Source organism: Salvelinus sp. IW2-2015, linkage group LG16, assembly GCF_002910315.2.
Source record: "Salvelinus sp. IW2-2015 linkage group LG16, ASM291031v2, whole genome shotgun sequence".
Taxonomy (NCBI): domain Eukaryota; kingdom Metazoa; phylum Chordata; class Actinopteri; order Salmoniformes; family Salmonidae; genus Salvelinus; species Salvelinus sp. IW2-2015.
Genome location: NC_036856.1, coordinates 28,365,420 through 28,392,699, shown reverse-complemented (window position 1 = coordinate 28,392,699; position 27,280 = coordinate 28,365,420). Strand labels below are relative to the sequence as shown.

At 40.4% G+C, this 27,280-nt stretch overlaps 3 protein-coding genes across 14 annotated transcripts; 2 read left to right on the top strand and 1 right to left on the bottom strand.

The window, feature by feature from the left end:
• The first annotated feature begins 88 nt into the window (after positions 1 to 88).
• On the top strand, positions 89 to 12,471 carry glrx2 (glutaredoxin 2). Of its 10 annotated transcripts, none has more exons than XM_024004008.2 (5): positions 10,514 to 10,595; positions 10,721 to 10,809; positions 11,355 to 11,424; positions 11,501 to 11,677; positions 12,124 to 12,471. In XM_024004008.2, exons 1-5 carry the CDS (start codon positions 10,521 to 10,523, stop codon positions 12,286 to 12,288), a joined length of 576 nt encoding a protein of 191 aa, XP_023859776.1. In that variant the 5' UTR covers positions 10,514 to 10,520; the 3' UTR covers positions 12,289 to 12,471. The 10 variants fall into 10 exon arrangements, with proteins under 10 accessions (XP_070303749.1, XP_070303750.1, XP_023859783.1 ...); XM_024004011.1 differs by lacking the exon at positions 10,514 to 10,595 and adding an exon at positions 10,624 to 10,641; XM_070447648.1 differs by lacking the exons at positions 10,514 to 10,595; positions 10,721 to 10,809 and adding an exon at positions 89 to 420 and having other exon boundaries at positions 11,355 to 11,410.
• A 104-nt stretch (positions 12,472 to 12,575) lies between these two features.
• LOC111975603 (ubiquitin carboxyl-terminal hydrolase isozyme L5) lies at positions 12,576 to 21,940 on the top strand. Of its 3 annotated transcripts, none has more exons than XM_024004006.2 (11): positions 12,576 to 12,951; positions 13,496 to 13,559; positions 17,334 to 17,439; positions 17,939 to 18,064; positions 18,189 to 18,250; positions 18,487 to 18,617; positions 19,271 to 19,334; positions 19,440 to 19,542; positions 20,403 to 20,516; positions 20,662 to 20,760; positions 20,988 to 21,940. In XM_024004006.2, exons 1-11 carry the CDS (start codon positions 12,876 to 12,878, stop codon positions 21,030 to 21,032), a joined length of 990 nt encoding a protein of 329 aa, XP_023859774.1. In that variant the 5' UTR covers positions 12,576 to 12,875; the 3' UTR covers positions 21,033 to 21,940. The 3 variants fall into 3 exon arrangements, with proteins under 3 accessions (XP_023859774.1, XP_070303748.1, XP_023859775.1); XM_070447647.1 differs by lacking the exons at positions 12,576 to 12,951; positions 13,496 to 13,559 and adding exons at positions 15,504 to 16,950; positions 17,081 to 17,188; XM_024004007.3 differs by lacking the exons at positions 12,576 to 12,951; positions 13,496 to 13,559 and adding an exon at positions 15,504 to 17,188.
• Positions 21,941 to 24,929: 2,989 nt separating this feature from the next.
• Positions 24,930 to 26,695, bottom strand: LOC111975786 (regulator of G-protein signaling 21). The gene is made up of 5 exons (XM_024004367.2): positions 26,547 to 26,695; positions 26,340 to 26,438; positions 26,098 to 26,159; positions 25,671 to 25,837; positions 24,930 to 25,546 (listed from the first exon to the last, which is right to left on the bottom strand). Exons 1-5 carry the CDS (start codon positions 26,633 to 26,635, stop codon positions 25,352 to 25,354), a joined length of 612 nt encoding a protein of 203 aa, XP_023860135.1. The 5' UTR covers positions 26,636 to 26,695; the 3' UTR covers positions 24,930 to 25,351.
• Between the last annotated feature and the right edge of the window lie 585 nt (positions 26,696 to 27,280).

Here is a 27,280-nt window from a genome sequence, read left to right as displayed (position 1 = left end):
AATGCGGTGCGACTCGGTCAGTCTTTTTGGTCAGTGTCAGTGGAGGAAAGGGAGAGTGTCAGTGGAGGAAAGGGAGAGCGGAGGGATGTTGAGAGACGGACCCTCAGTCTGCTGCTCTCTCCCTCCGCTGAGACTGACCATCAGATGCATCACCATCGGCCCAGTAAAATAAAAAGCAGTGACCAAGGCCATTCTCCCCCGATTGCTCAGTTTGGCCGGGTGGCCAGCTCTAGGAAGGGAATTGGTGGTTCCAAACTTCTTCCATTTAAGAATGATGGAGGCCACTGTGTTTTGGTACCCTTCCCCAGATCTGTAACTCGACACAATCCTGTCTTGAAGCTCTATGGACAATTCCTTCGACCTCATTGCTTGGTTTTTGCTCTGACATGCACTGTCAACTGTGGGACGTTATACAGACAGGTGTGTACCTTTCTAAATCATGTCCAATCAATTGAATTTACCATAGGTGGACTTCAATCAAGTTGTAGAAAAATCTCAAGGATGATCAATGGAAACAGGATGCACCTGAACTCAATTTCGAATCTCATTGCAAAGGGTCTGAATACTTATGTAAATAAGGTATTTCTGTTTTTCATTTTTTACAAATTTGCTAAACATTCTAAAAATCTGTTGTCACTTCGTCATTATGGGGTATCATGTGTAGATTGATGAGGGAAAAAATTATTGAATACATTTTTAGAATAAGGCTGTAACAAAATGTGGGAAAAGGGAAGGGGTCTGAATACTTTCAGAATGCACTGAATACAGATGGTTCAAAGGATCCAGTCAGTGGTAGRGTGGGGGCAGGGGTGTATATCCCAGATTTCAATGTTAGAGTATCTAAGCGGTTAACTGATTATGTGTCAGTGTATGCAGCCGAGTTGACGACAAAGATTATAGGTTTTAGATGAGTGGAGGAGGTGAAACCACTCAGAGTGGTGATCTGCTCTGATTCAGCTGCAGTGTTGAGTAGTATGAAGACTGGCAGGTCGGATAGGGGAGACTTGTTTGTGGAGATGATGGTGGTGTTAATAGAATTGGAGAGGATGGGAATGGTGGTAAGCTTTTGCTAGGTTCCCGTCCATGTGGGTGTGGAGCGTAGTGAGAAGGCTGAGGTGGTGGCTAAGAGTGCTGTGAGTAGAGAGGGGGTAGATATTCAGGTCCTGTTGGGCCGCAGTGAAGTCAAGTCCTTGATCTGGGCGAAAGGGCTCGATCTTTGGCAAAGGGAGTGGGATGCTAGTAGTAAGGGGAGGCAATTTTATCATGTGTACCGGTCAGTTAAGGATGAGGCAGGGAGTATGGGATGTAGGAGAGACGAATTTGTGTGGAGTAGAATCCTGTTAGGGCACACAGGTTTGAATGCCAAGTTGTGAATGATAGGGAGACATGAAAGAGATCTGTGTGATGAGTGTTTAGTGGAGGAAACAGTGGAACATGTGTTGATATTTTGTAAACTGTATGACATAGATAAATCAAATCTAATTTATTTATCACATGCGCCGAATACAACATGCTTAATTACGAGATTTACAAGACCTTAACCAACAATGTAGTTCACGAAATAGAGTTAATAAAATATTTACTAAATAAACTAAAGTAAAATCTAATCAATCAAAAAGTAACACAAGAAATGTGTTAACGAGGCAATATACAGGGAGTACCGGTACCGAGTCAATGTACAGGTTAGTCGAGGTAATTTGTAAAGTGACTATGCTTAGATAATAAACAGCGAGTAAGCAGCGGGGGGGGGGGGGGACGACGACTTGGGTGACTGGAGTCTTTGACAATTTTTTGGGCCTTCCTCTGACACTGCCTAGTATATACACTACCATTCAAAATTTTGGGGTCACTTAGAAATGTCCTTGTTCTAGAAAGAAAAGCTAAAAAATTGTCCATTAAAATAACATCAGATTGATCAGAAATACAGTGTAGACATTGTTAATGTTGTAAATTACTATTGTAATTACAGGTTACAAAGTGGCTCAGTGACTCGTGTTTGCATCTCAATGTGAAAAAAACTGTTTGCATGTTCTTCACAAAGAGGGCAACAGATGCTACTGAGGATGTCTATGTGTCAGGGGAGAAGCTCCAGGTGGTATCCGATTAAAGTACCTTGGCATCATACTTGATTCCAACCTCTCTTTTAAAAAGCATGTGAAAAAGGTAATTCAAATAAATTCACTAGCTAATTTCCGATTTATACGAAATTGTTTGACTACAGAGGTAGCAAACTGTACTTCAAATATATGATACTCCCCCACTTAACATACTGCTTGACTAGTTGGGCCCAAGCTTGCTGTACAACATTAAAACCTATTCAGTCTGTCTACAAACAGGCTCTCAAAGTGCTTGATAGGAAGCCCAATAGCCATCATCACTGTTACATCCTCAGAAAGCATGAGCTCCTGAGTTGGGAAAATCTTGTGCAATACACCGACGCATGTCTTGTATTCAAGATCCTAAATGGCTTGGCCTCCCCTCCACTCAGTATTTTTGTTAAACAGAAAACCAAAACATATGGCAGCAGATCTACAAGGTCTGCCATGAGAGGTGACTGTTATGTCCCCTAAGGAAAAGCACCTTTAGTAAATCTGCATTCTCTGTGGAGCTTCCCATGTCTGGAATACACTGCCATCAGACACACATAACTGCACCACATATCACACTTTCACAAAATGCTTGAAGACAGGGCTAAAGGTCAATCAGATTTGTGAACATGGTCCTAGCTGTGTGTTGCCGCTTTCCATGTCTGTTGTCTGTAACTTGTGAGGTGTGGAAACACTTTAGGTTTTATGAATTTGTCTTGCGCTTTTTTGTTCTATGTTGCCTCGTCTGTATGCTACGTCTTGCTTGTCCTATGTTGCTCTGTCTGTATGCTACGTCTTGCTTGTCCTATGGTTGCTCTGTCTGTATGCTACGTCTTGCTTGTCCTATGTTTCTTGTCTGTATGCTATTTCTTGCTTGTCCTATGTTGCTATTGTCTATATTGTAATTGTTTTTAATAACCTGCCCAGGGACTGCGGTTGAAAATTAGCCGGCTGGCTAAACCGGCACTTTTACTGAAACGTTGATTAATGTGCACTGTCCCTGTAAAAATAAAAATAAACTTAAACTTAGCTGAAACAGCAGATTTTTTATGGAATATCTACATAGGGTACAGAGGCCCATTATCAGCAACCATCACTCCTGTGTTCTAATGGCACGTTGTGTTAGCTAATCCAATTTTATCATTTTAAAAGGCTAATTGATCATTAGAAAACCCTTTTGCAATTATGTTAGCACAGCTGAAACTGTCGTTCTGATTAAAGAAGCAATAAAACTGGCCTTTAAACTAGTTGAGTATTGGAGCATCAGCATTTGTGGGTTCGATTACAGCGCTAATGTCCAGAAACAAAAAACTTTCTTCTGAAACTCGTCAGTCTATTCTTGTTCTGAGAAATGAAGGCTATTCCATGTGAGAATTGCCAATAAACTGAAGATCTCGTACAACGCTGTGCACTACTCCATTCACAGAAAAGCGCAAACTGACTATAACCAGAATAGAGAAAGCAGTGGGAGGCCCGGTGCACAACTGAGCAAGAGGACAAGTACAATTAGAGTGTCTAGTTTGAGAAACAGACGCCTCACAAGTCCTCAACTGGCAGCTTCATTAAATAGTACCCGCAAAACACCAGTCTCAACGTCAACAGTGAAGAGGCGACTCCGGATGCTGGCCTTCTAGGCAGAGTTCCTCTGTCCAGTGTCTGTGTTCTTTGTGTTCTTTTGCCCATCTTAATCTTTTCTTTTTATTGGCCAGTCTGAAATATGGCATTTTCTTCGCAACTCTGCCTAGAAGGCCAGCATTCCAGAGTTGCTCTTCACTGTTGACGTTGAGACTGGTGTTTTGTGGGAAATCCAGGATCCAGTTGCAGAGGGAGGCGCTTTGTCCAGGGTCCTTAGCTTAGTGATGAGCTTTGTAGGCATTATGGTGTTGCACGCTGAGCATTTCAAGGTTCTGGAGTGGCCTAGCCAGTCTCCAGATCTCAACCCCATAGAAAATCTTTGGAGGGAGTTGAAAGTCCGTGTTGCCCAGCAACCAGCCCCAAAACATCACTGCTCTAGAGGAGATCTGCATGGAGGAATGGGCCAAAATACCAGCAACAGTGTGTGAAAACCTTGTGAAGACTTACAGAAAATGTTTGACCCTCTGTCATTGCCAACAAAGGGTATATACAAAGTATTGAGATAAACTTTTGTTATTGACCAAATACTTATTTTCCACCATAATTTGCAAATAAATTCATAAAAAATCCTACAATGTGATTTTCTGGATTTGTTTTTCTCATTTTGTTTGTCATAGTTGAAGTGTACCTATGATGAAAATTACAGGCCTCTCTCATCTTTTTAAGTGGGAGAACTTGCACAATTGGTGGCTGACTAAATAATTTTTTGCCCCACTGTATATGATGAACAGAGAGTAGTAGTAGCGTAAAAGAGGGGTTGGCAGGTGGTGGGTGGGACACAATGCAGATAGCCCGGTTTGCCACTGTGCGGGAGCACTGGTTGGTTGGCCCAATTGAGGTAGTATGTACATGAATGTATAGTTAAAGTGACTATGCATATATGATAAACAGAGAGAAGCAGCAGTGTAAAAGGAGGGGTTGGGGTAGGCTCGTGTCACTGGGCAGCTCGCGGCTGGTTTCCCTTTGTAGTCTATAATATTTTTCAAGCCCTGCCACATCCGACGACCGTAAGAGCCGATGTAGTAGGATTCAATCTTAGTCCTGTGTTGACGCTTTGCCTGTTTGATGGTTCGTCGGAGGGCATAGCAGGATTTCTTATAAGCGTCTGGATTAGTGTCCCGCTCTTTGAAAGCGGCAGCTCTAGCTTTTATCTTGGTGCGGATGTAGCCTGGTATCCATGGCTTCTGGTTGGGAAATGTACGCACGGTCACTGCGGGGATAACGTCATTTGTGCACTTATTGATGAAGACGGTGACTGAGGTGATATATTCCTCAATGCCTATGGATGAATCCCGGAACATATTCCAGTCTGTGCTAGCAAAACAGTCCTTTAACGTAGCATCCACATCATCTGACCACTTCCGTATTGAGCGAGTCATCATGTTCAGATTTGACAAATGGAGGATGAGGGAGAACTTTGTATGCGTCTCTGTGTGTGAAGTAAAGGTGGTCTAGAGTTGTTTTCCCCTCTGGTTGCACATGTGACATGCTGGTAGAAATTAAATCAGTTTTACCTAAGTTTTCCTGCATTAAAACTTTTTTGGATAGGGGGCAGCATTTTCACTTTTGGATGAATAGCGTGCCCAGAGTGAACTGCCTCCTACTCTGTCCCAGATGCTAATATATGCATATTATTATTACTATTGGATAGAAAACACTCTGAAGTTTCTAAAACTGTTTGAATGATGTTTGTGAGTATAACAGAACTCATATGGCAGGCGAAAACCTGAGAAAAATCCAACCAGGAAGTGSGATATCTGAGGTTGGTCGATTTTCAACTCGGTCCCTATTGAATGCACATTAGGATATGGATCTGTTTGCACTTCCTACGGCTCCCACTAGATGTCAACAGTCTGTAGAACCTTCAATGAGGCTTCTACTGTGATGTGGAGCTGGATGGGAGCTGTTTGAGTCAGTGGTCTAGCAGAGAGCCAGGTCCTGGTCACGCGCATTTCACATGATAGCGACCTGCGTTCCATTGCTTCTCTACAGACAAAGGAATTCTCCGGTTGGAACGTTATTGAATATTTATGATAACAACATCCTAAGATTGATTCTATACTTAGTTTGACAAGTTTCTTCGACCTGTAAGATAACTTTTTGAAGTTTTCGTCCGACGTTCGGCTGGACCTGCACAAGTGTTTGGATATGTGTACTAAACATGCTAACAAAAGTAGCTACTTGGACATAAATAATGGACATTATCGAACAAAACAACAATTTATTGTGGAACTAGGATTCCTGGGAGTGCATTCTGATGAAGATCATCAAAGGTAAGGGAATATTTATAATGTCATTTCTGATTTCTGTTGACTCCAACATGGCGGAATTTTTATTTTATTTTCTGAGCGCCGTCTCAGATTATTGCATGGTTTGCTTTTTCCGTAAAGTTTTTTTWAAATCTGACACAGCGGTTGCATTAAGAACAAGTGTATCTTTAATTCTACGTAAAACATGTATCTTTCACATCAAAGTTTATGATGAGTATTTTATGTTATTTGACGTGGCTCTCTGCAATTTCTCCGGATATTTTGGAGGCATTTCTGAACATGGCGCCAATGTAAACTGAGGTTTTTGGATATAAATATTAACTTTATCGAACAAAACATATATGTATTGTGTAACATGAAGTCCTATGAGTGTCATCTGATGAAGATCATCAAAGGTTAGCGATTAATTTTATCTCTATTTCTGCTTTTTGTGACTCCTATCTTTGGCTGGGAAAATGGCTGTGTGTTTTTTTGACTTGGTGGTGATCTAACATAATCATATGTTGTGCTTTCGCTGTAAAGCATTTTTGAAATCGGACACGATGGGTAGATTAACAAGATGTTTATCTTTTATTTGCTGTATTGGACTTGTTAATGTGTGAAAGTTACATATTTCTAAAAAATATTTTTGAATTTCCCGTGTTGCCTTTTCAGCGGAATGTTGTCGAGGGGTTCCGCTAGCGGAAGGCATGCCCTAGACAGGTTAACCTCTTGACGCTAGGGGTCAGAATTTTTTTTTCTTAAAATATCGTTCCCAAGGTAAACGGACATTTTCTCTGGCCCAGATCGTAGAATATGCATATAATTTACAGATTAGGATAGAAAACACTCCAAAGTCTCCAAAACGGTCAAAATATTGTCTGTGAGTATAACAAAACGTATTCTGCAGACGAAAACCTGAGAAAATATAACCCGGACGTGATATATATTTTTTTTCATCTGTGTTTCCTGGACCGTCTTTCTTCCATTTAAAGGGGTATCAACCAGATTCCTTTTCCAATGGCTTCCTCAGGCTGTGACCAGGCTTTAGACATAGTTTCAGGCTTTTATTTTGAAAAATGAACNAACCAGATTCCTTTTCCAATGGCTTCCTCAGGCTGTGACCAGGCTTTAGACATAGTTTCAGGCTTTTATTTTGAAAAATGAACGAGATTTTTCATAACTAGTCAGGTGTCCTCCGAATAGTTCCTGCGTGCGCGAGAGGAGCTCTCCATTTTCCGTTTGTCTCTTAATGAATAGGTTATGGTCCGGTTGAAATATTATCGATTATGTTTGTTAAAAACAACCTGAGGATTGATTATAAAAAACATTTGACATGTTTCTACGACCATTACRGATACTTTTTGGAATTTCTCGAACGGAACACGGCTTTAGTTTTCTCAACATAGTGCGCAACCCAAATGGCGTTTTTTTGTGATAAAAGTAATATTTATCGAACAAAAAGAACATTTGTTGTGTAACTGGGACTCTCATGAGTGGAAACATCCGAAGATTATCAAAGGTAAGCGATTAATTTTATTGCTTTTCTGACTTTCGTGACCAAGCTAACCAAGCTAATATAAGGCTAGCTGTTGTAGCATTGAAAGCTACACTCACAAAAGCTTGGATTTCTTTCGCTGTAAAGTATATTTTCAAAATCTGACACGATAGGTGTATTAACAACAAGCTAAGCTGTGTTTTGGTATTATAATATTATAAATATTTTTAGTAATATTTTTTAATCTGATACGTTTGGAAATGTTCATCTTCCTTTCAGGACCGGAACGAGGCTGTAGTTTTCTCAACATAACGCGCCACCCAAATGTCGTTTTTTGTTATAAAAGTAATATTTATCTAACAAAAAGAACATTTATTGTGTAACTGTGTTACGGCAGATTTCCTCCTCTTCGTCTGAAGAGGAGGTGTAGGGATCGGACCAAGACGCAGAGTGGAAAGTGTCCATGTTTTATTAAGRAAATAAACTGAACACTACTCGAAACAAAATAACAAAGAGAATCTAACCGAAACCAGTCCCGTGTGGCACGAACACTGACACGAAATACAAACACCCACAAACACACACGTGAACCCCGGCTGCCTAAGTATGATTCTCAATCAGGGACAACGATTGACAGCTGCCTCTGATTGAGAATCATACCAGGCCGAACGCACAAAACCCCAACATAGAAAACAACACATAGACAACCCACCCAACTCACGCCCTGACCATACTAAATAAATACAAAACAAGAGAAAACAGGTCAGGAACGTGACAAACTGGGAGTCTCGTGAGTGCAAACATCTGAAGATTATCTAAGGTAAGCGATTAATTTTATTGCTTTTCTGACTTTCGTGACCATGCTAATTTGGGGCTAGCTGTTGTAGCATTGAAAGCTACACTCACAAAAGCTTGGATTTCTTTCGCTGTAAAATATATTTTCAAAATCTGACATGATAGGTGGATTAACAACAAGCTAAATTGTGTTTTGGTATATTTCACTTGTGATTGCATGATTATAAATATTTTTAGTAATATTTTTGCATTTGGCGCCCTGCAATTCTAGCGGTTGTTAAGGAAAGTGATCCCGTAAAAGGGATCTGTAGCACAGAGAAGTTAAAGTCCCCGGCCACTAAGAGCGCCACTTCTAGATGAGCATTTTCTTGTTYGCTTATGGCATTATATAGCTCGTTGCGTGTGGTCTTAGTGCCAGCATCGGTTTGTGGTCGTAAATAGATGGCTACGAATAATATAGATGAGAACTCTCTTGTTAGCTAGTGTGGTCTACAGCCTATCATGAGGTATTCTACCTCAGGCAAGCAATACCTCGAAAATTCTTTAATATTAGACATCGCGCACCAGCAGGTACTGACAAATACACACACACCCCCACCCCTCGTCTTACCAGACGTAGCTGCTCTGTCCTGCCGAAACACGGAGAAGCAAGCCAACTCTATATTATCCATGTCGTCGTTCAGCCAAGTCTTGGTGAAACATAAGATATTACAGTTTTTAATGTCCCGTTGGTAGGATAGTCTTAACTGTAGATTGTCCAGTTTGTTTTCCAATGATTGCACATTGGCCAATAATACAGAGGGTAGTGGTGGTTTACCTACTCGTCAGCGAATTCGTATAAGGTACCCCACCCTCCACCCCCAATTTCTCTGAATTTTCTTCACGCTGATGACGGGGATTTGGGCCTTGTCTCGAAAAAGCAGTATATCCTTCGCGTCGGACTCATTAAAGAAAAAACTCTTCATCCAGTTTGAGGTGAGTAATCGCTGTTCTGATGTCAAGAAGCTCTTTTCGTGCCTCCCGGGTGGCGCAGTGGTCTACGGCACTACATCACAGTGCTAGCTGTGCCACCAGAGACTCTGGGTTTGAGCCCAGGCYCTGTCGCAGCCGGCCGCGACCGGGAGGTCCATGGGGCGACGTACAATTGGCCTAGCGTCGTCCGGGTTAGGCCGGTAGGGAAATCCTTGTCTAATCGCGCACTGGCGACTACTGTGGCGGGCCGGGCGCAGTGCGCGCTGACCAGGTCGCTAGGTGTACAGTGTGTCCTCCGACACATTGGTGCGGCTGCGTTCCGGATGCGGATGCCGCTGTGTTAAGAAGCAGTGCGGCTTGGTTGGGTTGTGTTTCGGAGGACGCATGGCTCTCAATCTTCATCTCTCCCGAGCCCGTATGGGAGTTGTAGCGATGAGACAAGACAGTAACTACTAACAATTGGGGAGAAAAAGGGGATAAAATAATGATAAAAATAAGCTATTTTTGGTGATAAGAGAAGGAGCATCATTATGTACAAAATGAGTTACAAACAATGCGAAAAAAACTAACAAAATAGCACAGTTGGTTAGGAGCCCGTAAAACGGCAGGCATCCCATCCGGCGCCATTAATCTCTAAGGAGAGATTGTGTGAAAATGTTAGAAAGGCTGGACAGGGTTGGGGTTTGGGTAGTGTAGTGGGGGAGGGAAGTGGTGTTTAGGGCTGTGTTTCACTTTCTTAGAGGAACAGGACTCATGAGGAGAATTGAAATTAGGTAGGCCGTGACAGGCCTCACCCTCCAGTAGGTGGCGGTGTATGCACATTAAAAGTTGGATGTGATCTGCCAACCCAATCTCAAAGAAGAAGAAAAATTACGTTTTCTCACCACCAAATATGGTAGTGAGAGGAAGTCCAGTCGCAGGATGGAGGATGGAACTAGGTGAAACTGGGCTGACATTCTGCTAATTTTGTCATCGATGAAACATCTTATCTCAATACATTTTTCTGTTCCCAAACCTAAAATATGTAACGAAAACAGTGCACAAATTTTTACAGACTTGCCGGTTTGCCAAAGTTTGTTAAAAAATTGCTTTTTTTAGAAGGAGCGCAAAGTCGAATCGAATTAGTGCACACGCACACTTCATAGAGAAGGCGTTCCTAACAGAAATATACAAATACTTGCTACAACGCACCAATAGGATCTCGATAGTTTGTGGTTGGCTTTGCCCACCTCCTTGCTTGTTCTGCCCACTACGCTTCATTTGCTCCCACTGTAACTGACGCAGATGAACCTTCTTGGGTTAGTTATACATATCTTTGACCCACCCCTCTTGTATAATAATGTACTTCCGGTAGTCAAGGTAAGCATGTGCGGCCAATTGTAAATCGCAAACAGAGCAAGTGGAGGTAGTGTTCACACAGAAACGCTAATGTTTTTCTACACTACTGAGTGTATATTAACCGCATGTTCCACCTCCGCCAACAGGTTGATTCTATGTTATTTGCTTTCTCTTTGCTAATGATGTTAGCGCGAGGAGGACTCCTGTCCAGATTCGTATGGAACGGTTGCCGAAGGTCACTTTCCCTGCTAGTTAACATTGAAATGCCAATATTAAATAATAATGTCAGTATAATATAATGTATGTAGGCAGCCATGTGTTACTCATTTTAAACTATTGTAATATATTTGGACGGCGAAACTTGAAAGCTAGGGAATCAAATGTGACCAACATGCTAATGTTTACAAGTCTCGTGAAAATAGGTAGCTAACGTTAAATGATGGTTGCGGTAATCTTTATCCCACCGCAAATTAATCCTTCAGATTAGTACACAGCCAGTGCCTTGCTGTGAATGTTCGACGGGTTGCTAGCGAACGCTACAGATAGCTAGCTGACATCAGAATGGACACAAAATACAAACTGAGTCTCACCTGTTTGATTGTTCTATTATCACTGATAATGGGGATAATCTCTTCTGCACACGCCTTGAAATGTTTAAGGTTATTGCTACAATATTTTCATTGATGGGTTGGTGCATGTCTGTATCAGTGCTTTAGCTAGCTAGTTATCTATTTACTGACATAACGTTGGCTAGTTAAAAACCTGTGTGTGTCCTTTCAGGATGGGAAACTTCACATCCTTCAGCTCAAGTGGTCTGTCAAGCACAGCATCGTGTGGTCAGTTTCTACAGGTTAGATTTAACATTTTTATCTCATGATTCTGTGTGTGTTGGTGACTTGGTCTGACATTGATTTTCTTCTCTTCAGGAGGTGGTGTCTCATAACTGCATCGTCATATTTTCCAAGACCACTTGTCCATATTGCAAAATGGCCAAGAATGTATTCAATGAAATTGGTGCTACATACAAGGTGATAGAGCTGGATGAACACAATGATGGAAGACGACTACAAGAGGCCTTGGCGCAGATGACCGGTGCCAGAACAGTATGAAACAACCTCATGTTTATATCATGACCAATTTGCATTCTCCAATCAATTTTGCCATGGCGTTTTACATTGCTATATGCTGAATTACGTATTTCATTCTATCTCGCATATGCCACCTTAGCTTTAGTATAATAGATAATTCTCTGTAACCCTCAAAGTGAAAAGTAGGTTGTTGAGTACTGTTCATGTTTTACCCTAAATGCCATACATACTGTACATCTATGTAAAGTACATATCTGCTGATTCTACTGGTGAGACATTTGACCTGACTGTATGTTGCTATCTTGTTGTTGATAGCAATAGCACTAAGTAAACACAACTGGTACCAGACCAGTAGGAACATTGTTCTTATTATTTTGCACACAGAGAACAGCTGAACTGAACTCTAGTTTAATGAGCACCATTTAGTGTGTGCTTTTTAATGGGATTACTTGTGGTTACAGGTTCCGAGGGTCTTCATCAATGGAAACTGCATTGGAGGAGGCTCTGACACAAAGGAGTTACACCAGAAGGGAAAGCTGCTGCCGCTGATAGAACAATGTGCCCCGTGCTGCGTGAAAACTAACTCTGAAGGCTCGGGCAGCGGACAGTTTGAGTCCACCAAATGACTAACCGTTCTATTTCTCACTGTAATTTGTCCTGTGTTTATTTAATGTTTCCTCGACTTTGTGTGATACATTATATGGGTTCTATGTGGTTTATTTACCAAGATGCACACTTGTTATCGTCACCCWTCGTCTACATTCAGGGAATGTATAGTATTTTAATGAATTAAACTCCAATATTTTCAAGGGAGGACTGTGCCTAATTATTTGCATGCCCGTGAAGTAAGAAATACATTAACTGGTTTAACATGATACACTGGTTAAAATTATGGTAGCGCTTCATAATAAAAGCTAAAATGTGTTATTTTTAGCGAAGTAACGTGGCAACATTTGAAATGCCCAAGGAATGACAACTATATATAATAGTATGTAGAAAATAAATGTAGGCCTATGATGACAAATAATTTGCACAGACAGCCCCCCTTGCGCGATTTGCACACGATTCCTGTTGAAAGACATGCCGGGAGATTTTGCTTGAACACAATTTACGCAGCGGATTGATTCATTTTACTAGATAACTCGCCACTACAGATATAAGCTTGTCTACTGCAATAACATTACTTGCCCTACAGTTCTTGAAATAAATAMAAATGGCTGGAAGCGCAGGAGAATGGTGTCTTATGGAAAGTGATCCTGGGGTTTTCACAGAATTGATCAAAGGCTTTGGTGAGTGTGCTATATGCTAGCATGCTACTAGTACTTTCTAGCAAGATTGCCTACAAGCCATAGCAAAGTCTGAGCTAATTAAGTAGCCTTGGCTACGCACATCTTTTGTGACCGTAGTGTTAGTTTGCAGTGCAGCAAATTTCATAATAAGAATCAGATTGAACACCATCTAGCTATCTGCTACAGCCAACGTGCTAGCTAGGTGGCGTCATTTATTCCAGCGTGGTAGCTAACTAAGCATGATGAGATAGCATTAGCATGACACCCACTGGCTCTGTATCTGGGTTAGCTAGCTGACTACTGAAATTCCTTTACAAGCTGACAYATGTTTACTGCATGCTTTTCCAGTTGAATATTGTACACATTACGAAGGCCTAACTAGTTAGATAAACTGGTCATAGTTGATGCAATCCTCTGCGAATTCAAATGGCTAGACTAGTTAAATTAAATAGCTAGTGTCCTGTCCACTATCCATATAGTTAGTTAGTTATTGCTTTAAATTATCATAGTAACTAACCCAGATTTCCCCTTTCTACTAACCCAGGTTGTAAAGGAGCTCAGGTGGAAGAAATATGGAGTATGGAACCAGAGAACTTTGAAAACCTGAAGTAAGCTATGCCCTAATCTCTTTGCTTCGAAACACTTCACAAATGCATAATATTGCTGTGACGCTGTTGACTAACCCCATTCCAAAGAGACTGCAATGAAAACTAATGGGACTGTTGGCATCAGAATCTGGGGTGTGAACAGCATTTCTATTCATGCGTTGATTGACATGGTAATAGCCCGATAGTATTGGAGAAAAGTTGAAAAAACGGACCCCTTGACGCTGTACGTTAAATTGTGACCTGTCACGACGTAACGTACATCAAATCAAATTTATTTATATAGCCCTTCTTACGTCAGCTGATATCTCAAAGTGCTGTACCTAGCCTAAAACCCCAAACAGCAAGCAATGCAGGTGTAGAAGCACGGTGGCTAGGAAAAACTCCCTAGAAAGGCCAAAACCTAGGAAGAAACCTAGAGAGGAACCAGGCTATGAGGGGTGGCCAGTCCTCTTCTGGCTGTGCCAGGTGGAGATTATAACAGAACATGGCCAAGATGTTCAAATGTTCATAAATGACCAGCATGGTCAAATAATAATAGTCACAGTAGTTGTCGAGGGTGCAGCAAGTCAGCATCTCAGGAGTAAATGTCAGTTGGCTTTTCATAGCCGATCATTAAGAGTATCTCTACCGCTCCTGCTGTCTCTAGAGAGTTGAAAACAGCAGGTCTGGGACAGGTAGCACGTCACGTGTAACAGTTTAACTTTAGACCGTCCCCTCGCCCCGACACGGGCGCGAACCAGGGACCCTCTGCACACATCAACAACGGTCGCCCACGAAGCATCGTTACCCATCGCTCCACAAAGGCCGCGGCCCTTGCAGAGCAAGGGGAACCACTACTTCAGGGTCTCAAAGCGAGTGACGTCACCGATTGAAACGCTATTAGCGCGCAGCACCGCTAACTAACTAGCCATTTCACATCCGTTACACACGCATAATGCACTCATTCTGTGTCGTACAGCCTCTCTCGCAGATTAAAAACAAGAAAGGGACAGGTGATACCTAGTCTTTTTTAAATTTTATATATATTTTTTATTAACAACAAATCAATACAGAAAGTACATGAGGGAACACAAGTATATATAGATTATATACAACGGACAATCGAGCTAGGGGGTACAATATCACATAACAATTACACAAGGACCTTAAGGGACATACTTACAATTCTAACAGCTTTTTTGTTAGTAGAGTATTTAACTGTCTTAAAATACAGTTCAATTTATTTTTGTCGGGTAAGAAAATGTATTTTTTTGTTTGTAAATTTACATTTGTGTATATGAAATTTGGCCAAAAGAATAATGAAATGAATGACATAAAAATGTTTCAGCTTTTTTTTTTCGTATGTAAAGAATCCAAGCAGTACATCTCCACAATAGTGTAAAATCTTCAGAAATGTGTTCAATTATAAATCTACTGATGTCTTGCCACAGTTTTCTTACATGTATACAATGCCAAAAAAGATGCAACACTGTTTCTGGGTGGTCATTACAAAAGGAGCAATTTGAATTTATGTTTTCCTTAAACTTCTTCATATAGTGGTTGGCAGGGTAATATTTATGAATACTTTTAAAGGAAACCTCCTTAATTTTGTTAACCAGTAGGTATGTGTGTGGCAACATCCAAACTTTTTCCCAACAGATATTATAAATAAATCCATTCCAATAAGGCATGACATAAGGTAAAGATACAACATCCTGCTGAAACAAGGTTCGTATCGCTCTGTTGTTGAATGGGCCAAAAGAGAAACAAATCTTTCCTACTGATGAGTCAACAGGGTCAATAGAAGGTAGGCTCTGAGGGTCAGGTCTTGACACGTTCCTGAATAACAGAGCAACACCTGAGGGAATGGCGTCTAAAACAATTGCAAAATCTTTAGGTGTTACAGGGACCTTGTACATTTACATTTACATTTAAGTCATTTTTGTAAAGAGATAGGAATTCCTTATAACTGAGTAAAAGACCCTCTGCATTTACCAGTTGGCTCACCAATAGGATATTATTTCGGAACCAATATTCTAAAAACAAAGAAGTATTTTTATACAATATATCCCGATTATTCCATATATAATATCTGTGTGGACAAAAATTGTGTTTATAAATTAAGAACTATGACAAGAAAACCTGCCGATGAAAAGCAGAAAGTTTCACTGGAATTTTGTCAATATTATAATTGCACAACAACATGAAGTTAAGGCCACTAAAAGTAGAGAAGACATGATGAGGAATAAAATTCCAGATAGAAGTGGGTCTTCTTCTTAGGAATTGTTTTATCCAATTGATCTTAAAAGTATTATTTAAAGTAGTAAAGTCCAGAAAATTCAGTCCACCATTCTCATAAGTGTTCATTACAACAGTTTTCCTAATGTAATGGGTACGGTTTCTCCAAAGAAAGTTGAAAAGCATCTGGTCTATCTCCTTGCTTATTTTACTGTCAAGATATAAAGATAGAGCGCCATATGTTAGTCTAGAGATAACTTCGGCCTTGGTTATTAGGACTCTACCTTTTAAAGATAAGTCCCTCTGTAGCCATTGATTTAGCTTCTTCTGGGTATTTTTAATAAGAGGGTTAAAATTTAGTAAGCCTCTAGACTTCTGATCCTTTGTAATGGTTATGCCTAAATATGTAAGTTCTTCTTTTACTGGAATACCATAATATGAAGGTGTCACACAATCTTTGACAGCTATGAGTTCACATTTATTAATGTWAAGGTATAGACCAGACGCTTTGGAAAAGGATTGTATCACATTGATCGATATGGGAATTTGGTTAGCGTCTTTCAGAAAAAGTGTAGTATCATCAGCCAGCTGGCTTATAATAATTTCTTTACCAGCTATGGAAATACCTTGTACAGGACTATTTTTTTAAGRATTTGCAAGAAGTTGGGTGATTAATAAAAACAGATACGGGGAGATAGGACAACCTTGCYTAATTCCTCTCTTTAACTCAAATCTAGGTGAGGTGCCATATTTCAATTTGATAGAGCTGTTACCATTTGCATAGAGAGTCTTAATAGCCTTACAGAAAAAATTCCCAAAGCCAAGTCTCTCAAGGGAGTGGAAGAGAAACTGATGCTCTACTGTGTCAAATGCGTTATAAAAATCTAAAAATCATATGAAGCTATCCTCAGTTATTAGGTCTGAGTAGTCAAGTATGTCTAATACTAGTCTGACATTGTTAGAAATATGTCTGTTCCTCATGAAGCCAGACTGTGTTTCATCAATGATTGCATCCAGGACACACCTAGTCAATTGTACAACGGAATGTATTTTTGCGTCATCACTGCAAGCCATCATGACTCTCAAAAGCCGCGACAGCCGCTGTTTACTTCTGAAGATAACTTTAGCGCCGCCCTAAAAAACTGATTCAAATTCGACACTAACCTTCAAATAGGTATGTAATGACACATTATATAAACTCTTTATAGTGTTTCATTTACATTTTAGAGGTGATAAATTGGACAGATTGAATGAAAAAAGCTGTTTCCCTACATGGCTTATCTACCACTTTCCCTATTACGCAGTAGGTTTCGCTTCCCTACCAGCCATTTTTAAAAAGATCGACGGAGCTCATTGCTTTCTTCAATCATGCAGAGACGGGCGGCATGAAGGTTTCGTCATTGATTTTGCTGGTAAGGGGAGAAATTGTGCTTTTTCTCAAATTACAGTTGACCTGGAAGTATTCCGTTTTTTGGGCGCTAAAATTAGGTCGAATAGTAAGTTACAGCGCTATGTACAAAAGTGTGTTAGCTACTAGGCTTCTCTTTCTTCCCCCAGACCAGTTCATGGGTTGATCTTCCTGTTTAAGTGGCAGCCAGGTGAGGCACCAGCAGGCTCTATCGTTCAGGATTCAAGACTTGACAACATCTTCTTTGCCAAGCAGGTACATGGTTTGGTTAGACATCTTTGACAAGGGGGAAATKATATATTCATTGTATGTATTGCAGAGTTTGCACATATTCAAAGTCATCAGAAGGGTTTTCAGAAGTCACTTTCCTCCTGGCACTGATTCTGCTGATAGCAGCTATTTTGAAGAAGAGTCTACTTGCAGTAACTGTGTTCAATGTATTGACTGCATTTGGGATCCTGAGTGGTGCGGTGGTCTAAGGCACTGCATCGCAGCGCTAGAGGCGTCACTACAGACCCGGGTTCGATCCTGGGCTGTATCACAACCAGCTGTGATCGGGAGTCCCATAGGGCGGCGCACAATTGGCCCAGCGTCGTCCGGGTTAGGGGAGGGTTTGGCCRGGGTAGGCCGTCATTGTGAATAAGAATTTGTTTTTCACTGTACTGCCAAGTTAATAAAATTTTAAAAAGTAACTCTGGTTAAGATCATCTGGCAGGATCTCATATGTCTAATGTCTTTGTGTGTGTTGTTTCAGGTGATAAATAACGCATGTGCTACCCAGGCCATTGTCAGTGTGCTGCTGAACTGCACTCACTCTGACATGCTGTTGGGAGAGACACTCACAGAGTTCAGAGAATTCTCACTCAGCTTCGATGCTGCTGTAAGTTGCATGATTCTGGTTAGCGGATACTTTGTGCAGGCTGTTCTTTCTTTATTGTCAGTCGGTGTTTTGTCCTTGGGATGTGCATAACACCCACACATTGATGATATTATCTTCTATAAAGATGAAAGGTCTGGCTCTCAGCAACTCTGAAGTTATTCGACAAGTTCACAACGGCTTTGCCAGGTGAGTTGACTCTTGATTTCAGAGAATGATAGTCTCACCGCAGACATCACTAGACAAATCGAAGGCTTGGCTGTATGCAGACAAACTGCCATTTTGTTTGCATGTAGTTTTTCAATAGACAGAGTTTGTGAGAAAAAAGGCTTTGGATTTAATACGATGTTAGTTGCACTGCTAATGAGATATAACTGTTAATTTCTTATTTTTGCCATGTTATTTTATTGTTTCTTTGTTTTCAGACAGCAGATGTTTGAGTTTGACGCCAAGTCTTCAGCGAAGGATGAGGAAGCATTCCACTTTGTGAGTTACGTCCCTGTCAACGGCAGGCTCTATGAGCTGGACGGACTACGTGAAGGGCCCATCGACCTCGGTATGCACATATGGGTCATATACACTGAGTATACAAAACATTAAGAAACATGAATCCTTTATTGATCATTGGGTTTTTCATACTCAACAGTTTCCTGTGTGAATCAAGAATGGTCCACCATCCAAAAGACATCCAGCTAACTTGACACAACTGTGGGAAGCTTTGGAGTCAACATGGGCGAGCATCCCTGTGGAACGCTTTTGACACCTTGTAGATTCCAAGCCCTGATGAATTGAGGCCGTTCTAAGGGCGGGGGGGAGATGATGACTCCATTTTAGGAAGGTGTTCCTAATGTTTGGTATACTCAGTGTAYTTAGATTTATAGAGAGAGAAAGTTGTTTTATTGTCCTACATAATTTTACAAGTAATAGAGAACTGAATTTGAAATAAGCTGCCGTTTCATATTCTTTTGGATGGCGATTCAGCGTTTTTTCTAGTGAATTGGGAGTATGGGTAGTGATGTCGTGAACCAGACAAACCCTATTCTAAACTATATGCTTGTTGGCCATTGATATATAGCTTTTCTCTTTGGTTGTATGACTGGGAAAAGTAGGATACATGCTTGCATGTGTCTAGTCACTGCTCTACCATGAAATTTATATTTATTTAATAACGTTATTTATAGTTTCACCCCCTCTTGTTTTGTGTTTCAGGTGTATGCAACCAGGACGATTGGATCAACGCAGTTCGGCCAGTGATTGAGAAAAGAATACAGAAGTAAATATTTTGGATCCATTACATTTTGACCACTGTTGAGTAGTGCGTCATATTGATGCTGTTTGTGTTTATGCTTGCTTGTGCATCTTCCGTCACTCTTGTCAGGTACAGTGAGGGAGAGATCCGCTTCAACCTGATGGCCATCGTGTCAGACAGGAAGATGATTTATGAGAGGAAGATAGCGGAGCTGCAGATCCAGCTTGCAGAGGTACTGTAAGTGGTGTCACTGTTACCCATGATGCCCATGGGGCAGCCTTCAGGCCAGGACCTTCCAATTGCCAGCCCTCCAGGGCCATGGATAGACTTCCACCCATGTCACTATCATTTATCAAGTCCTTTAAAATTGCTGCTAATGATGAAAGATATAGTCTAACTGCAGTAAGTAACGTTGGTCTCATTCCAGTGTTTTCCATTAGCCGGTAATTGCTGGCATTTGGCAGATAAAATTAATAAATAACCAAAAAATAAAAACATTGCAATCCGGCAGAAAATATCCTGATAAAAATAAAATCCTCTATAAATCACATTGCTATGCATGGAGTTTGGGTCAGATTSTATTTCAATCGTATCATCATCTGCTCTGCCTGTCTCTTGAATTTGCACTTCTCTCAAAACATTTCTCTCAAGTTTCCCATCACCAGTGAGTCAGACACTGCTGTATGTAGGCAGAGTAGAAATGTTTAGCTAGTTTTTGACATTTTGCTAGATGAATCCCCCTACAGACATTTACACCAAGGAGGAGTATTAAGACAAAGTGATTTTAGCTTTCCTTCTCTTTAATCTAATGCCTGGTCGAGCAGCTATCTTAAAAATGACAACTGTACAAATCAAGCTAGCTAGTCAACTAGCTACTGTATCAAGCATGGAGGCACAGACATTTGGAAAGATAAATTGACACGGAAACAGGATATTGACAAGTGGGCACTCCTAAAAAGCATTACCATACATGTGGTGGCATTCAAATGGTTTTCTATTTGTTATGGCCGGGAAATCTCACATCTCTCCGGAAAACAAAAATCTGGTTGGACATTTGACCGAATGGAAACACTCTCACCCTTTTTTTTTCAGGAAGAGCCAATGGACACAGAACAGAGCAGCACCCTCCTCAGCTCGATCCAATCAGAAATTGCCAAGTATCAGCTGCTGATTGACGAGGAGAATCAGAAACTCAAACGATACAAGGTGTGTTCACTGACCATGGGTCAAATAGCCAACAAATACAATGGTATGGGCATTTGGCCAACAAAAACAATGATATGGGCATTTAGTGAGGTTTTTACACATTTTAATGTTTGCCTTAAATATAATTATTTTTGCTTTGTTAAAGATCGAAAACATCAGACGAAAGCATAACTACCTACCCTTCATCATGGAACTACTGAAGACACTGGCAGAATACCAGCAGTTGATACCTTTGGTGGAAAAGGTGAGATCTCTTTAGCTGATGCAGAAACTTGAATTTTGTGTGTATAATTTTGTTGTATGATGGTAGTTGAAGGTTCTCTACAAGGTACATGCAAAATATGGCAAACTTTAGTCTTTTTTAACTGTTTTGTAGTATAGTGTTATATAACTTATATCCACTAGAGGGTGATATTTACCTCTTACAGACATCTGCTCACTGGCACTAACTAATGTATGTCATCTCCACAGGCAAAGGAGAAGCAGAGTGCCAAAAAAGTCCAGGAAGCCAAGTGAACACAGTCACTAGTGCTGAGTGATTAACCAACATTTAGTTTTTTTGGGGGGGGGTTATAAAACAACTAATCGACCGACTTCAGTTTAATTACTTTAATTCCATTTAGTTTTTTTTTTGTGAGCCCAACGCAGAAATCAAGTCAAGAACTATGTGGGACGCTGGTCTGAAGGTAATTAGATACACACAGACCCACAACGACAAGAGGGATAGAGACAGTTTGTGAAAGTATGCCTTATCTACTTTGAAGAACTAGTCAAATGATTTCATCAGACAGCTCTGCATCATAGGCTACTTAGGCATGCTAGCTAAATATGATGACTAAAGACAGTACATTATAGGGAGCACATAGATACTGTTACTGGCTGCTACAGACTGCTACTGCCTGAGCAGAGATGAGATGATGACTTTAAGGAATAAAAAATAAAGTAATCAAATAAAAACTTAGTAATATACACAACTGAAATATTGTATTATTTCATAGTAATTTCCTATTTTTCTATTGATATCTACTCAATGTGTACCTGACAAAGACAATGSAATATTTTTAATGTTTTGGCAATTGAATGCTCACTATTTTTGGCTTTGAAATTTCCATTAAAAAKATCTATTTCATAATGCATTTAATGTTGAAAATAATAATCGAAAATCGTGAKTATATTTTTTATAATTGAACCGAAACCGAACCGACCTCAAAAAGCACAAATGGCTCAGCACTAACACTCATCAGTCGTCGTATTCATGTGACCCCCTCCCCCCACAGACATGAGCACACGGGCAGTGGGATAGATACGAACTGTGTTGACTCCCACCCACGTCTACCCCTAAGCTGTAATGTATGCCTGGAAAGATATGTTTAAATGAACCTGTCTTATTTTCATAATAAAATGTGTTGTAGTTTGATTGTTAATTGCATTCTGTCATAGTGTAGGCCCATATGGTCAAGTTTGTGTGTGTATGCAAGTAAGTTTGCAGGTTTAATAGTATTCAACTCCCATCATTATTAGTATCCATAAATAGTCATTAATGTCACAGATCATGTTCTATCCCATGGTGTATGATCCCCAAATTCCTTGATGCTGCTGGTCTTATCAGCAGGTTAGCATTTTTCGTCATGGATCTTGTTCTGGAGGCAGCTCTGCAGTGGGCACTAGCTGGTGGAGTCATAAAATCAGATTTAATCCTAACCTTAACCACACTCCTAACCCTGACTGTAAATTAAGACCAAAAAGCTCTTTYTTGTTTTCATGAAATGTTTATATTATAGTCAATTTTAACTTTGCAGCTGGTCTATATAAGAGGAAATCACTCAGACATGACTCATGACAAATGTCAACCTATGTCTAATCACTAAGAGCCGCCTACGATGTCACAAACATACAGGCAACCCTGTATTGCACCTATCAGTAATTGACTGTACAAAGCAACAGTGTCATATCCAACTGCCTTTAGATAAGTGCCACACAGTCTAAAATAAGCATATCGAATCAGGTTAAAATTCTTTAGATCAGGACATTAGTCATGTTTCACCTTAGGGACCATTACTGAACCTCTTAGCTGGCGCAGTGAGTTTTGACCATGTGACGTTAGGTTGACACAATGACGCAGAATTCTGACGCAGAGTTGGCTAGTTGTAGTCAGCCATGTCCACAACACTGGCAGACTATAGCTAACCGCATCAAACAGTCATTTCCTCCTTTTACCTTCTGCAGATTGTGCCTTGCATAGGGCCATGACTTGCAGACAGCCAGACACATACAGACGCTGTCCTTCCTCTGTTTTTCATCGATAGCCATGTTTTGTGACCAAATGTGTATTTCATTTTTTAGTACTCGTAACTTGGTTTTAGTATGCCTGATCTGTAGCCTACAGCTTTAAAGTACACTAAAGTTCTGCCAATGAACATGCATTTATATATGATTTAAAGTGTTCTTATGAGGAATTGTTTTTCTGCAATATATACGATTAGAACATTTAATGTTTCCTTTTAGTTGGGTGCTGTAGATCCTGTTCTCAAGTTGCCAAACTATTTTTAGCAAAGAAAATGAAATCTGGACCTTTTGAGTACTGTAAGAAACTTGGGAGTCCTTTTCAAGCATGAAACCTCTTCAATCTTACGGCTCCATGTATACTAATAATTAAGAAATTATGTGCCTGATGCTTTACTCATGCCTTTCTGGGTTTGAATTTACTGTACTTAGGCAGACGTTTACAACTTACCCTCTTCTATGTGTATCCTTTCTGTGTATACAAGAACCTAAGCACTCCTTGGAGCAGAATCTGCTGTTTGCAGGCCTGCCCAGTTCCACTGTAGGAGCATATAAAACAAGTTTCGCAATCCACCCAAAAGAATAGAAGGAACACTTACTTCCTGAAAATAGGCCGCGTGCATGTGTCATGAATAGATAGTGTATGTTTGGAATACATACCAACTGAGCTTTAATATGTTCTTTTAAGGTGTTAAGTGCTATGAAACTGACATCTCTGCACAGTTAGAGCATACATTGTAGTACTCTGTTTTCCTGATATGGCTGAGTCCATATATAGCTTAAGCACAAACTCAGAGGGAGAAAGACATGCAAGGATATGTTTTCTGATTCTCGTGGTGGTGTATTAGTATCCACCACCATAGTTCTTGCACAGTTTTGACTGGATGTTTATTGGGGGGGGAAACTGCCCTTTTGCAAAACTATTAGCCTGTTGCTAAGAAACATATTCAGTTGTTTCTGGTCTGTTTGGACTAATGTGTTAGATGTATGTCTTATTATGCCTTCATGTTATGAGTGTATGGAGTTATTTTTGAGCTGTTTGGGTTGAGATGTGTTAGGAGAGAAATTGTCCTATATTAGGCCTGTGAAATATCAACACAAGCCATGGGTCCTAGTACTACAGGCCAGCTGTCTGAGAGGAGAGGTGTCTGGCTGTCTGTTCAGTGTCAGCTTTTACTATGAGCTCATGCACATCCTTACTAACAGCGCTCTGTCATGTCAGGAAAGTGACACAAAGTCTGCACATCCTCAGTGGTACAGAGATACAGTACCTTACGTCAGTCATGATGTTCACATTTGCATGGGGACCACAGAACAATTCTTACTGGAACCTCTTATTGATATGATCCCATCCCGCTGTGGGAACACACTGTTCCATTGGAAGCAGAATTACGTGTTCTACAGACGTTATTTTACTGGTAGAGTGCAGTAGATGGATTTCATCCAGGACTTGTGAGAAAGGGAATTGATCTGATGCAGGTATTTATGTCTTTTGATGTTTGAGTTTGTTGAGTAGATATTAGCCCTGGAAGGGAGAAGACTGGGGAGACATCATGTAATCTCTTTACACCAAAACATTCCCTTTCTCAGCTGCCTCAATGTAGGCCTACTGCTGGGAAGTTGTAAGGTACAACGTGCTTCTACACCTGCAGTGCTTGCTGTTTGGGGTTTTAGGCTGAGTTTCTGTACAGCACTTTGATATATCAGCTGATGTAAGAAGGGATTTATAAATACATTTGATTTGTATAGTTTATCATGTCATGGACAGTCATTCGCTGTCATATTGAAAATATGGTTTGTTATTTCAGTTGGATCTGTGGTTTTTTAATCATTACTAACACTGTGTTAAAACCTTCAGGGCCCAGTAACGAGAAAATACATTGTTTCTGAATTCAACATTATTTTATTTGACATTAATATATTTAACAAACGATAAATAATGAAAAACAGTAGTGTTGCAGTCCAGCTGCCACCATACCTTTACATCTGTCATTTGTTTTATTTACAGCAAGTTCACCCACGATGACCTGAACTACAATGTTTAGTGTAAACACCTCTATGCAATGCAAACATTCACCTCCATTCACCTCTCCAGCGAAACAGTTGCCAATGTAAACCTATATGACTGGTCCCAGAAAGTACTTGCGCACATCATATACAATCAATTGCAAGTAGTTAGTAGCCAGTTATTTACCGGTACTGGTGTTTGGTGAAATTGACTAAAGTGCATTCAAACACAACTGGATAAGCAATTCCATTTTGAGCCAATATCAAAACAACTTTACATCTGATCTGCATAATCATGTGTATAAAGGTCCTGGTGTTGTTTTGTCTGACTGCAAAACCAAGGATGCACAGTTGAATGAACATTTTTCAAGTGTAAAGGCAAAGCTATTTACAGCTAGTTTATTAGCTGTACTTCCTACACTACATCATTGCCAATGACCATATGGCTCAAATGTGAAATGGTTTTACATTCCATGTAACTTCATGGTGTCAGTGCAACTTCATGTAATGCGTGACTATATAGCCAATCCTTCCGAGTAGTAATCTTAAAACTTGAGATATTTCCCCTCTCCCCTGGCGACGGCACACAGTTCCTTGTAGAGCTCAGAGTGGATGAAGCGAGGGTACGAGTTGTTCTCCATCAGGTTAAACACCTTCTTCTGGGCCGACAGGAAACACGTCAGACTGGGCAGACGCAGGCTCTGGATGATAGCATCCTTCGTCTGGTAGTCCAGGTTGATCTGCAGCCAAACATAGAGACAAGAACCACAGTAAGTCTTTGTACAATCAGAATGATCACACAATGGCATTAGATAGATGTGATTTGGGAAAAAAACAACTAACAGTAGTGAAAGGTAATCTCACCTCTTTTGGAGCATCACACTGGATAAACTCTTCATAGATGCTTCTGGCCCTCGACGACAGTTTCCCTAGAGACGTGATGGTCCTGAACTCCTCACAGGCCGTCCAGAACTCTATGTTCTCATCACAGAACTCTGACTTCAGGAATATCTGAAACGCTGCCTTTCCATCTGCAGAACAGAAGGAGGAAGGAATGAGGGAGAGAGAACAGAGAGGGAATGTCAAAGCAAGCAGTGGAAGAAGCCTTCAAGCTAAGTTGAGGTCAAGGGTCAAATATCAACCAATCAGAGGTGCAGTTTAGTTACAACTGTACTTCACTTCAAGTTGACTCACTTAATTCGTATAAATTGTTACCCAATGACCTTTGTGCCAGTTTCATACAATCATGCTGCTATCATATGAGCTATAACACTCAGGGGGTGGCACTTACATTTGTGACTCAGGAGTTTGTCAAGTGACTGTGCCCATTGGTTGACTTCCTCCACTGTTGGCCTGAGGAAGAAGAGAAAAGTCATATTAGAGCAACATGTACAAGAAGCATACTGTGGTAGTAGTAGTAAATACTGCTTATATTGATACATATTAAGTTGGATCATTATTAGAATATAGATCCTTATCATAGTCCTTACTTTACTTCCATAATAGTACATAATTCAAATCCCTGAGCCTCACCTGTAAGATCTTCCTGCCATGCATTTTGAAGAAGAAGAAGAAGAAGAAGAAGAGGTGATCTTCAAAAGATAGCGTATCCTTGTCCTCCAGTTTCTCTTCCTGAAAAATTCAATAATTCCTGTTAGGATAATGTGACTGCTATCATTGCTGAACAATATCATAACAACCAGCATTAATAATACAAACATTAATCATTAAATAACTTACTTGATTCCTTTTGTATCAATAGAGAAATCCGATGCCTTCATACAGTCTGTACACGCCATGTTCCTTTCTGATACAACACACTCTCTCATGATTCTGTGGTGAAACACTGAATATAGTCCTGACTATAGCAAGCAAGTTAATCTACCTCTCTCTAGAGCAGTCAGAGCACTTTATAGTTTCTCTCTGATATCGTCATGCTAGAAAGGTGGGCCTAGAGTAACAGATCTGTAACCTGATTGGCGCACTCTATGTAAACAGTTGACTAGCCCATCCGCTGATGGTAAGAGCCTGAGGGAGAAAAAGGCAGTGCTAGGGAATGTGATTGGCTGTTTAGTGTAAATGTTTACACTACTGAGAGTGCTTGTGCTTCCATTTTTAACTCAGGGTGAGGCGGTGAGCCAATGACGTAGAGGCACACCAAGGCCCTCCAAAACCATAATAAAGTTTAGAGGACTGACGAGGATAGGATTGGTCAGAGGGTGAGTTTGAAACCTTGTTTTGTCAACATGAACATTTGTTTATCATGGGCCTTGATGCCTTTTCTGAGTTGGGGTCTTTCCTATCCACTTAAACTGAAATTCTCCAAGTCTCAGGATAAAAGTTACAGCAACATCAAAGGAAATTATTGTAATATACTTCATACAATTAAAAACGTATTTCGCTCCTAGACGCAAGTCTCAAATTCCCCCAACCCCCACCTAATAGCAGTTGTAAAGACAAACATATATTTGATT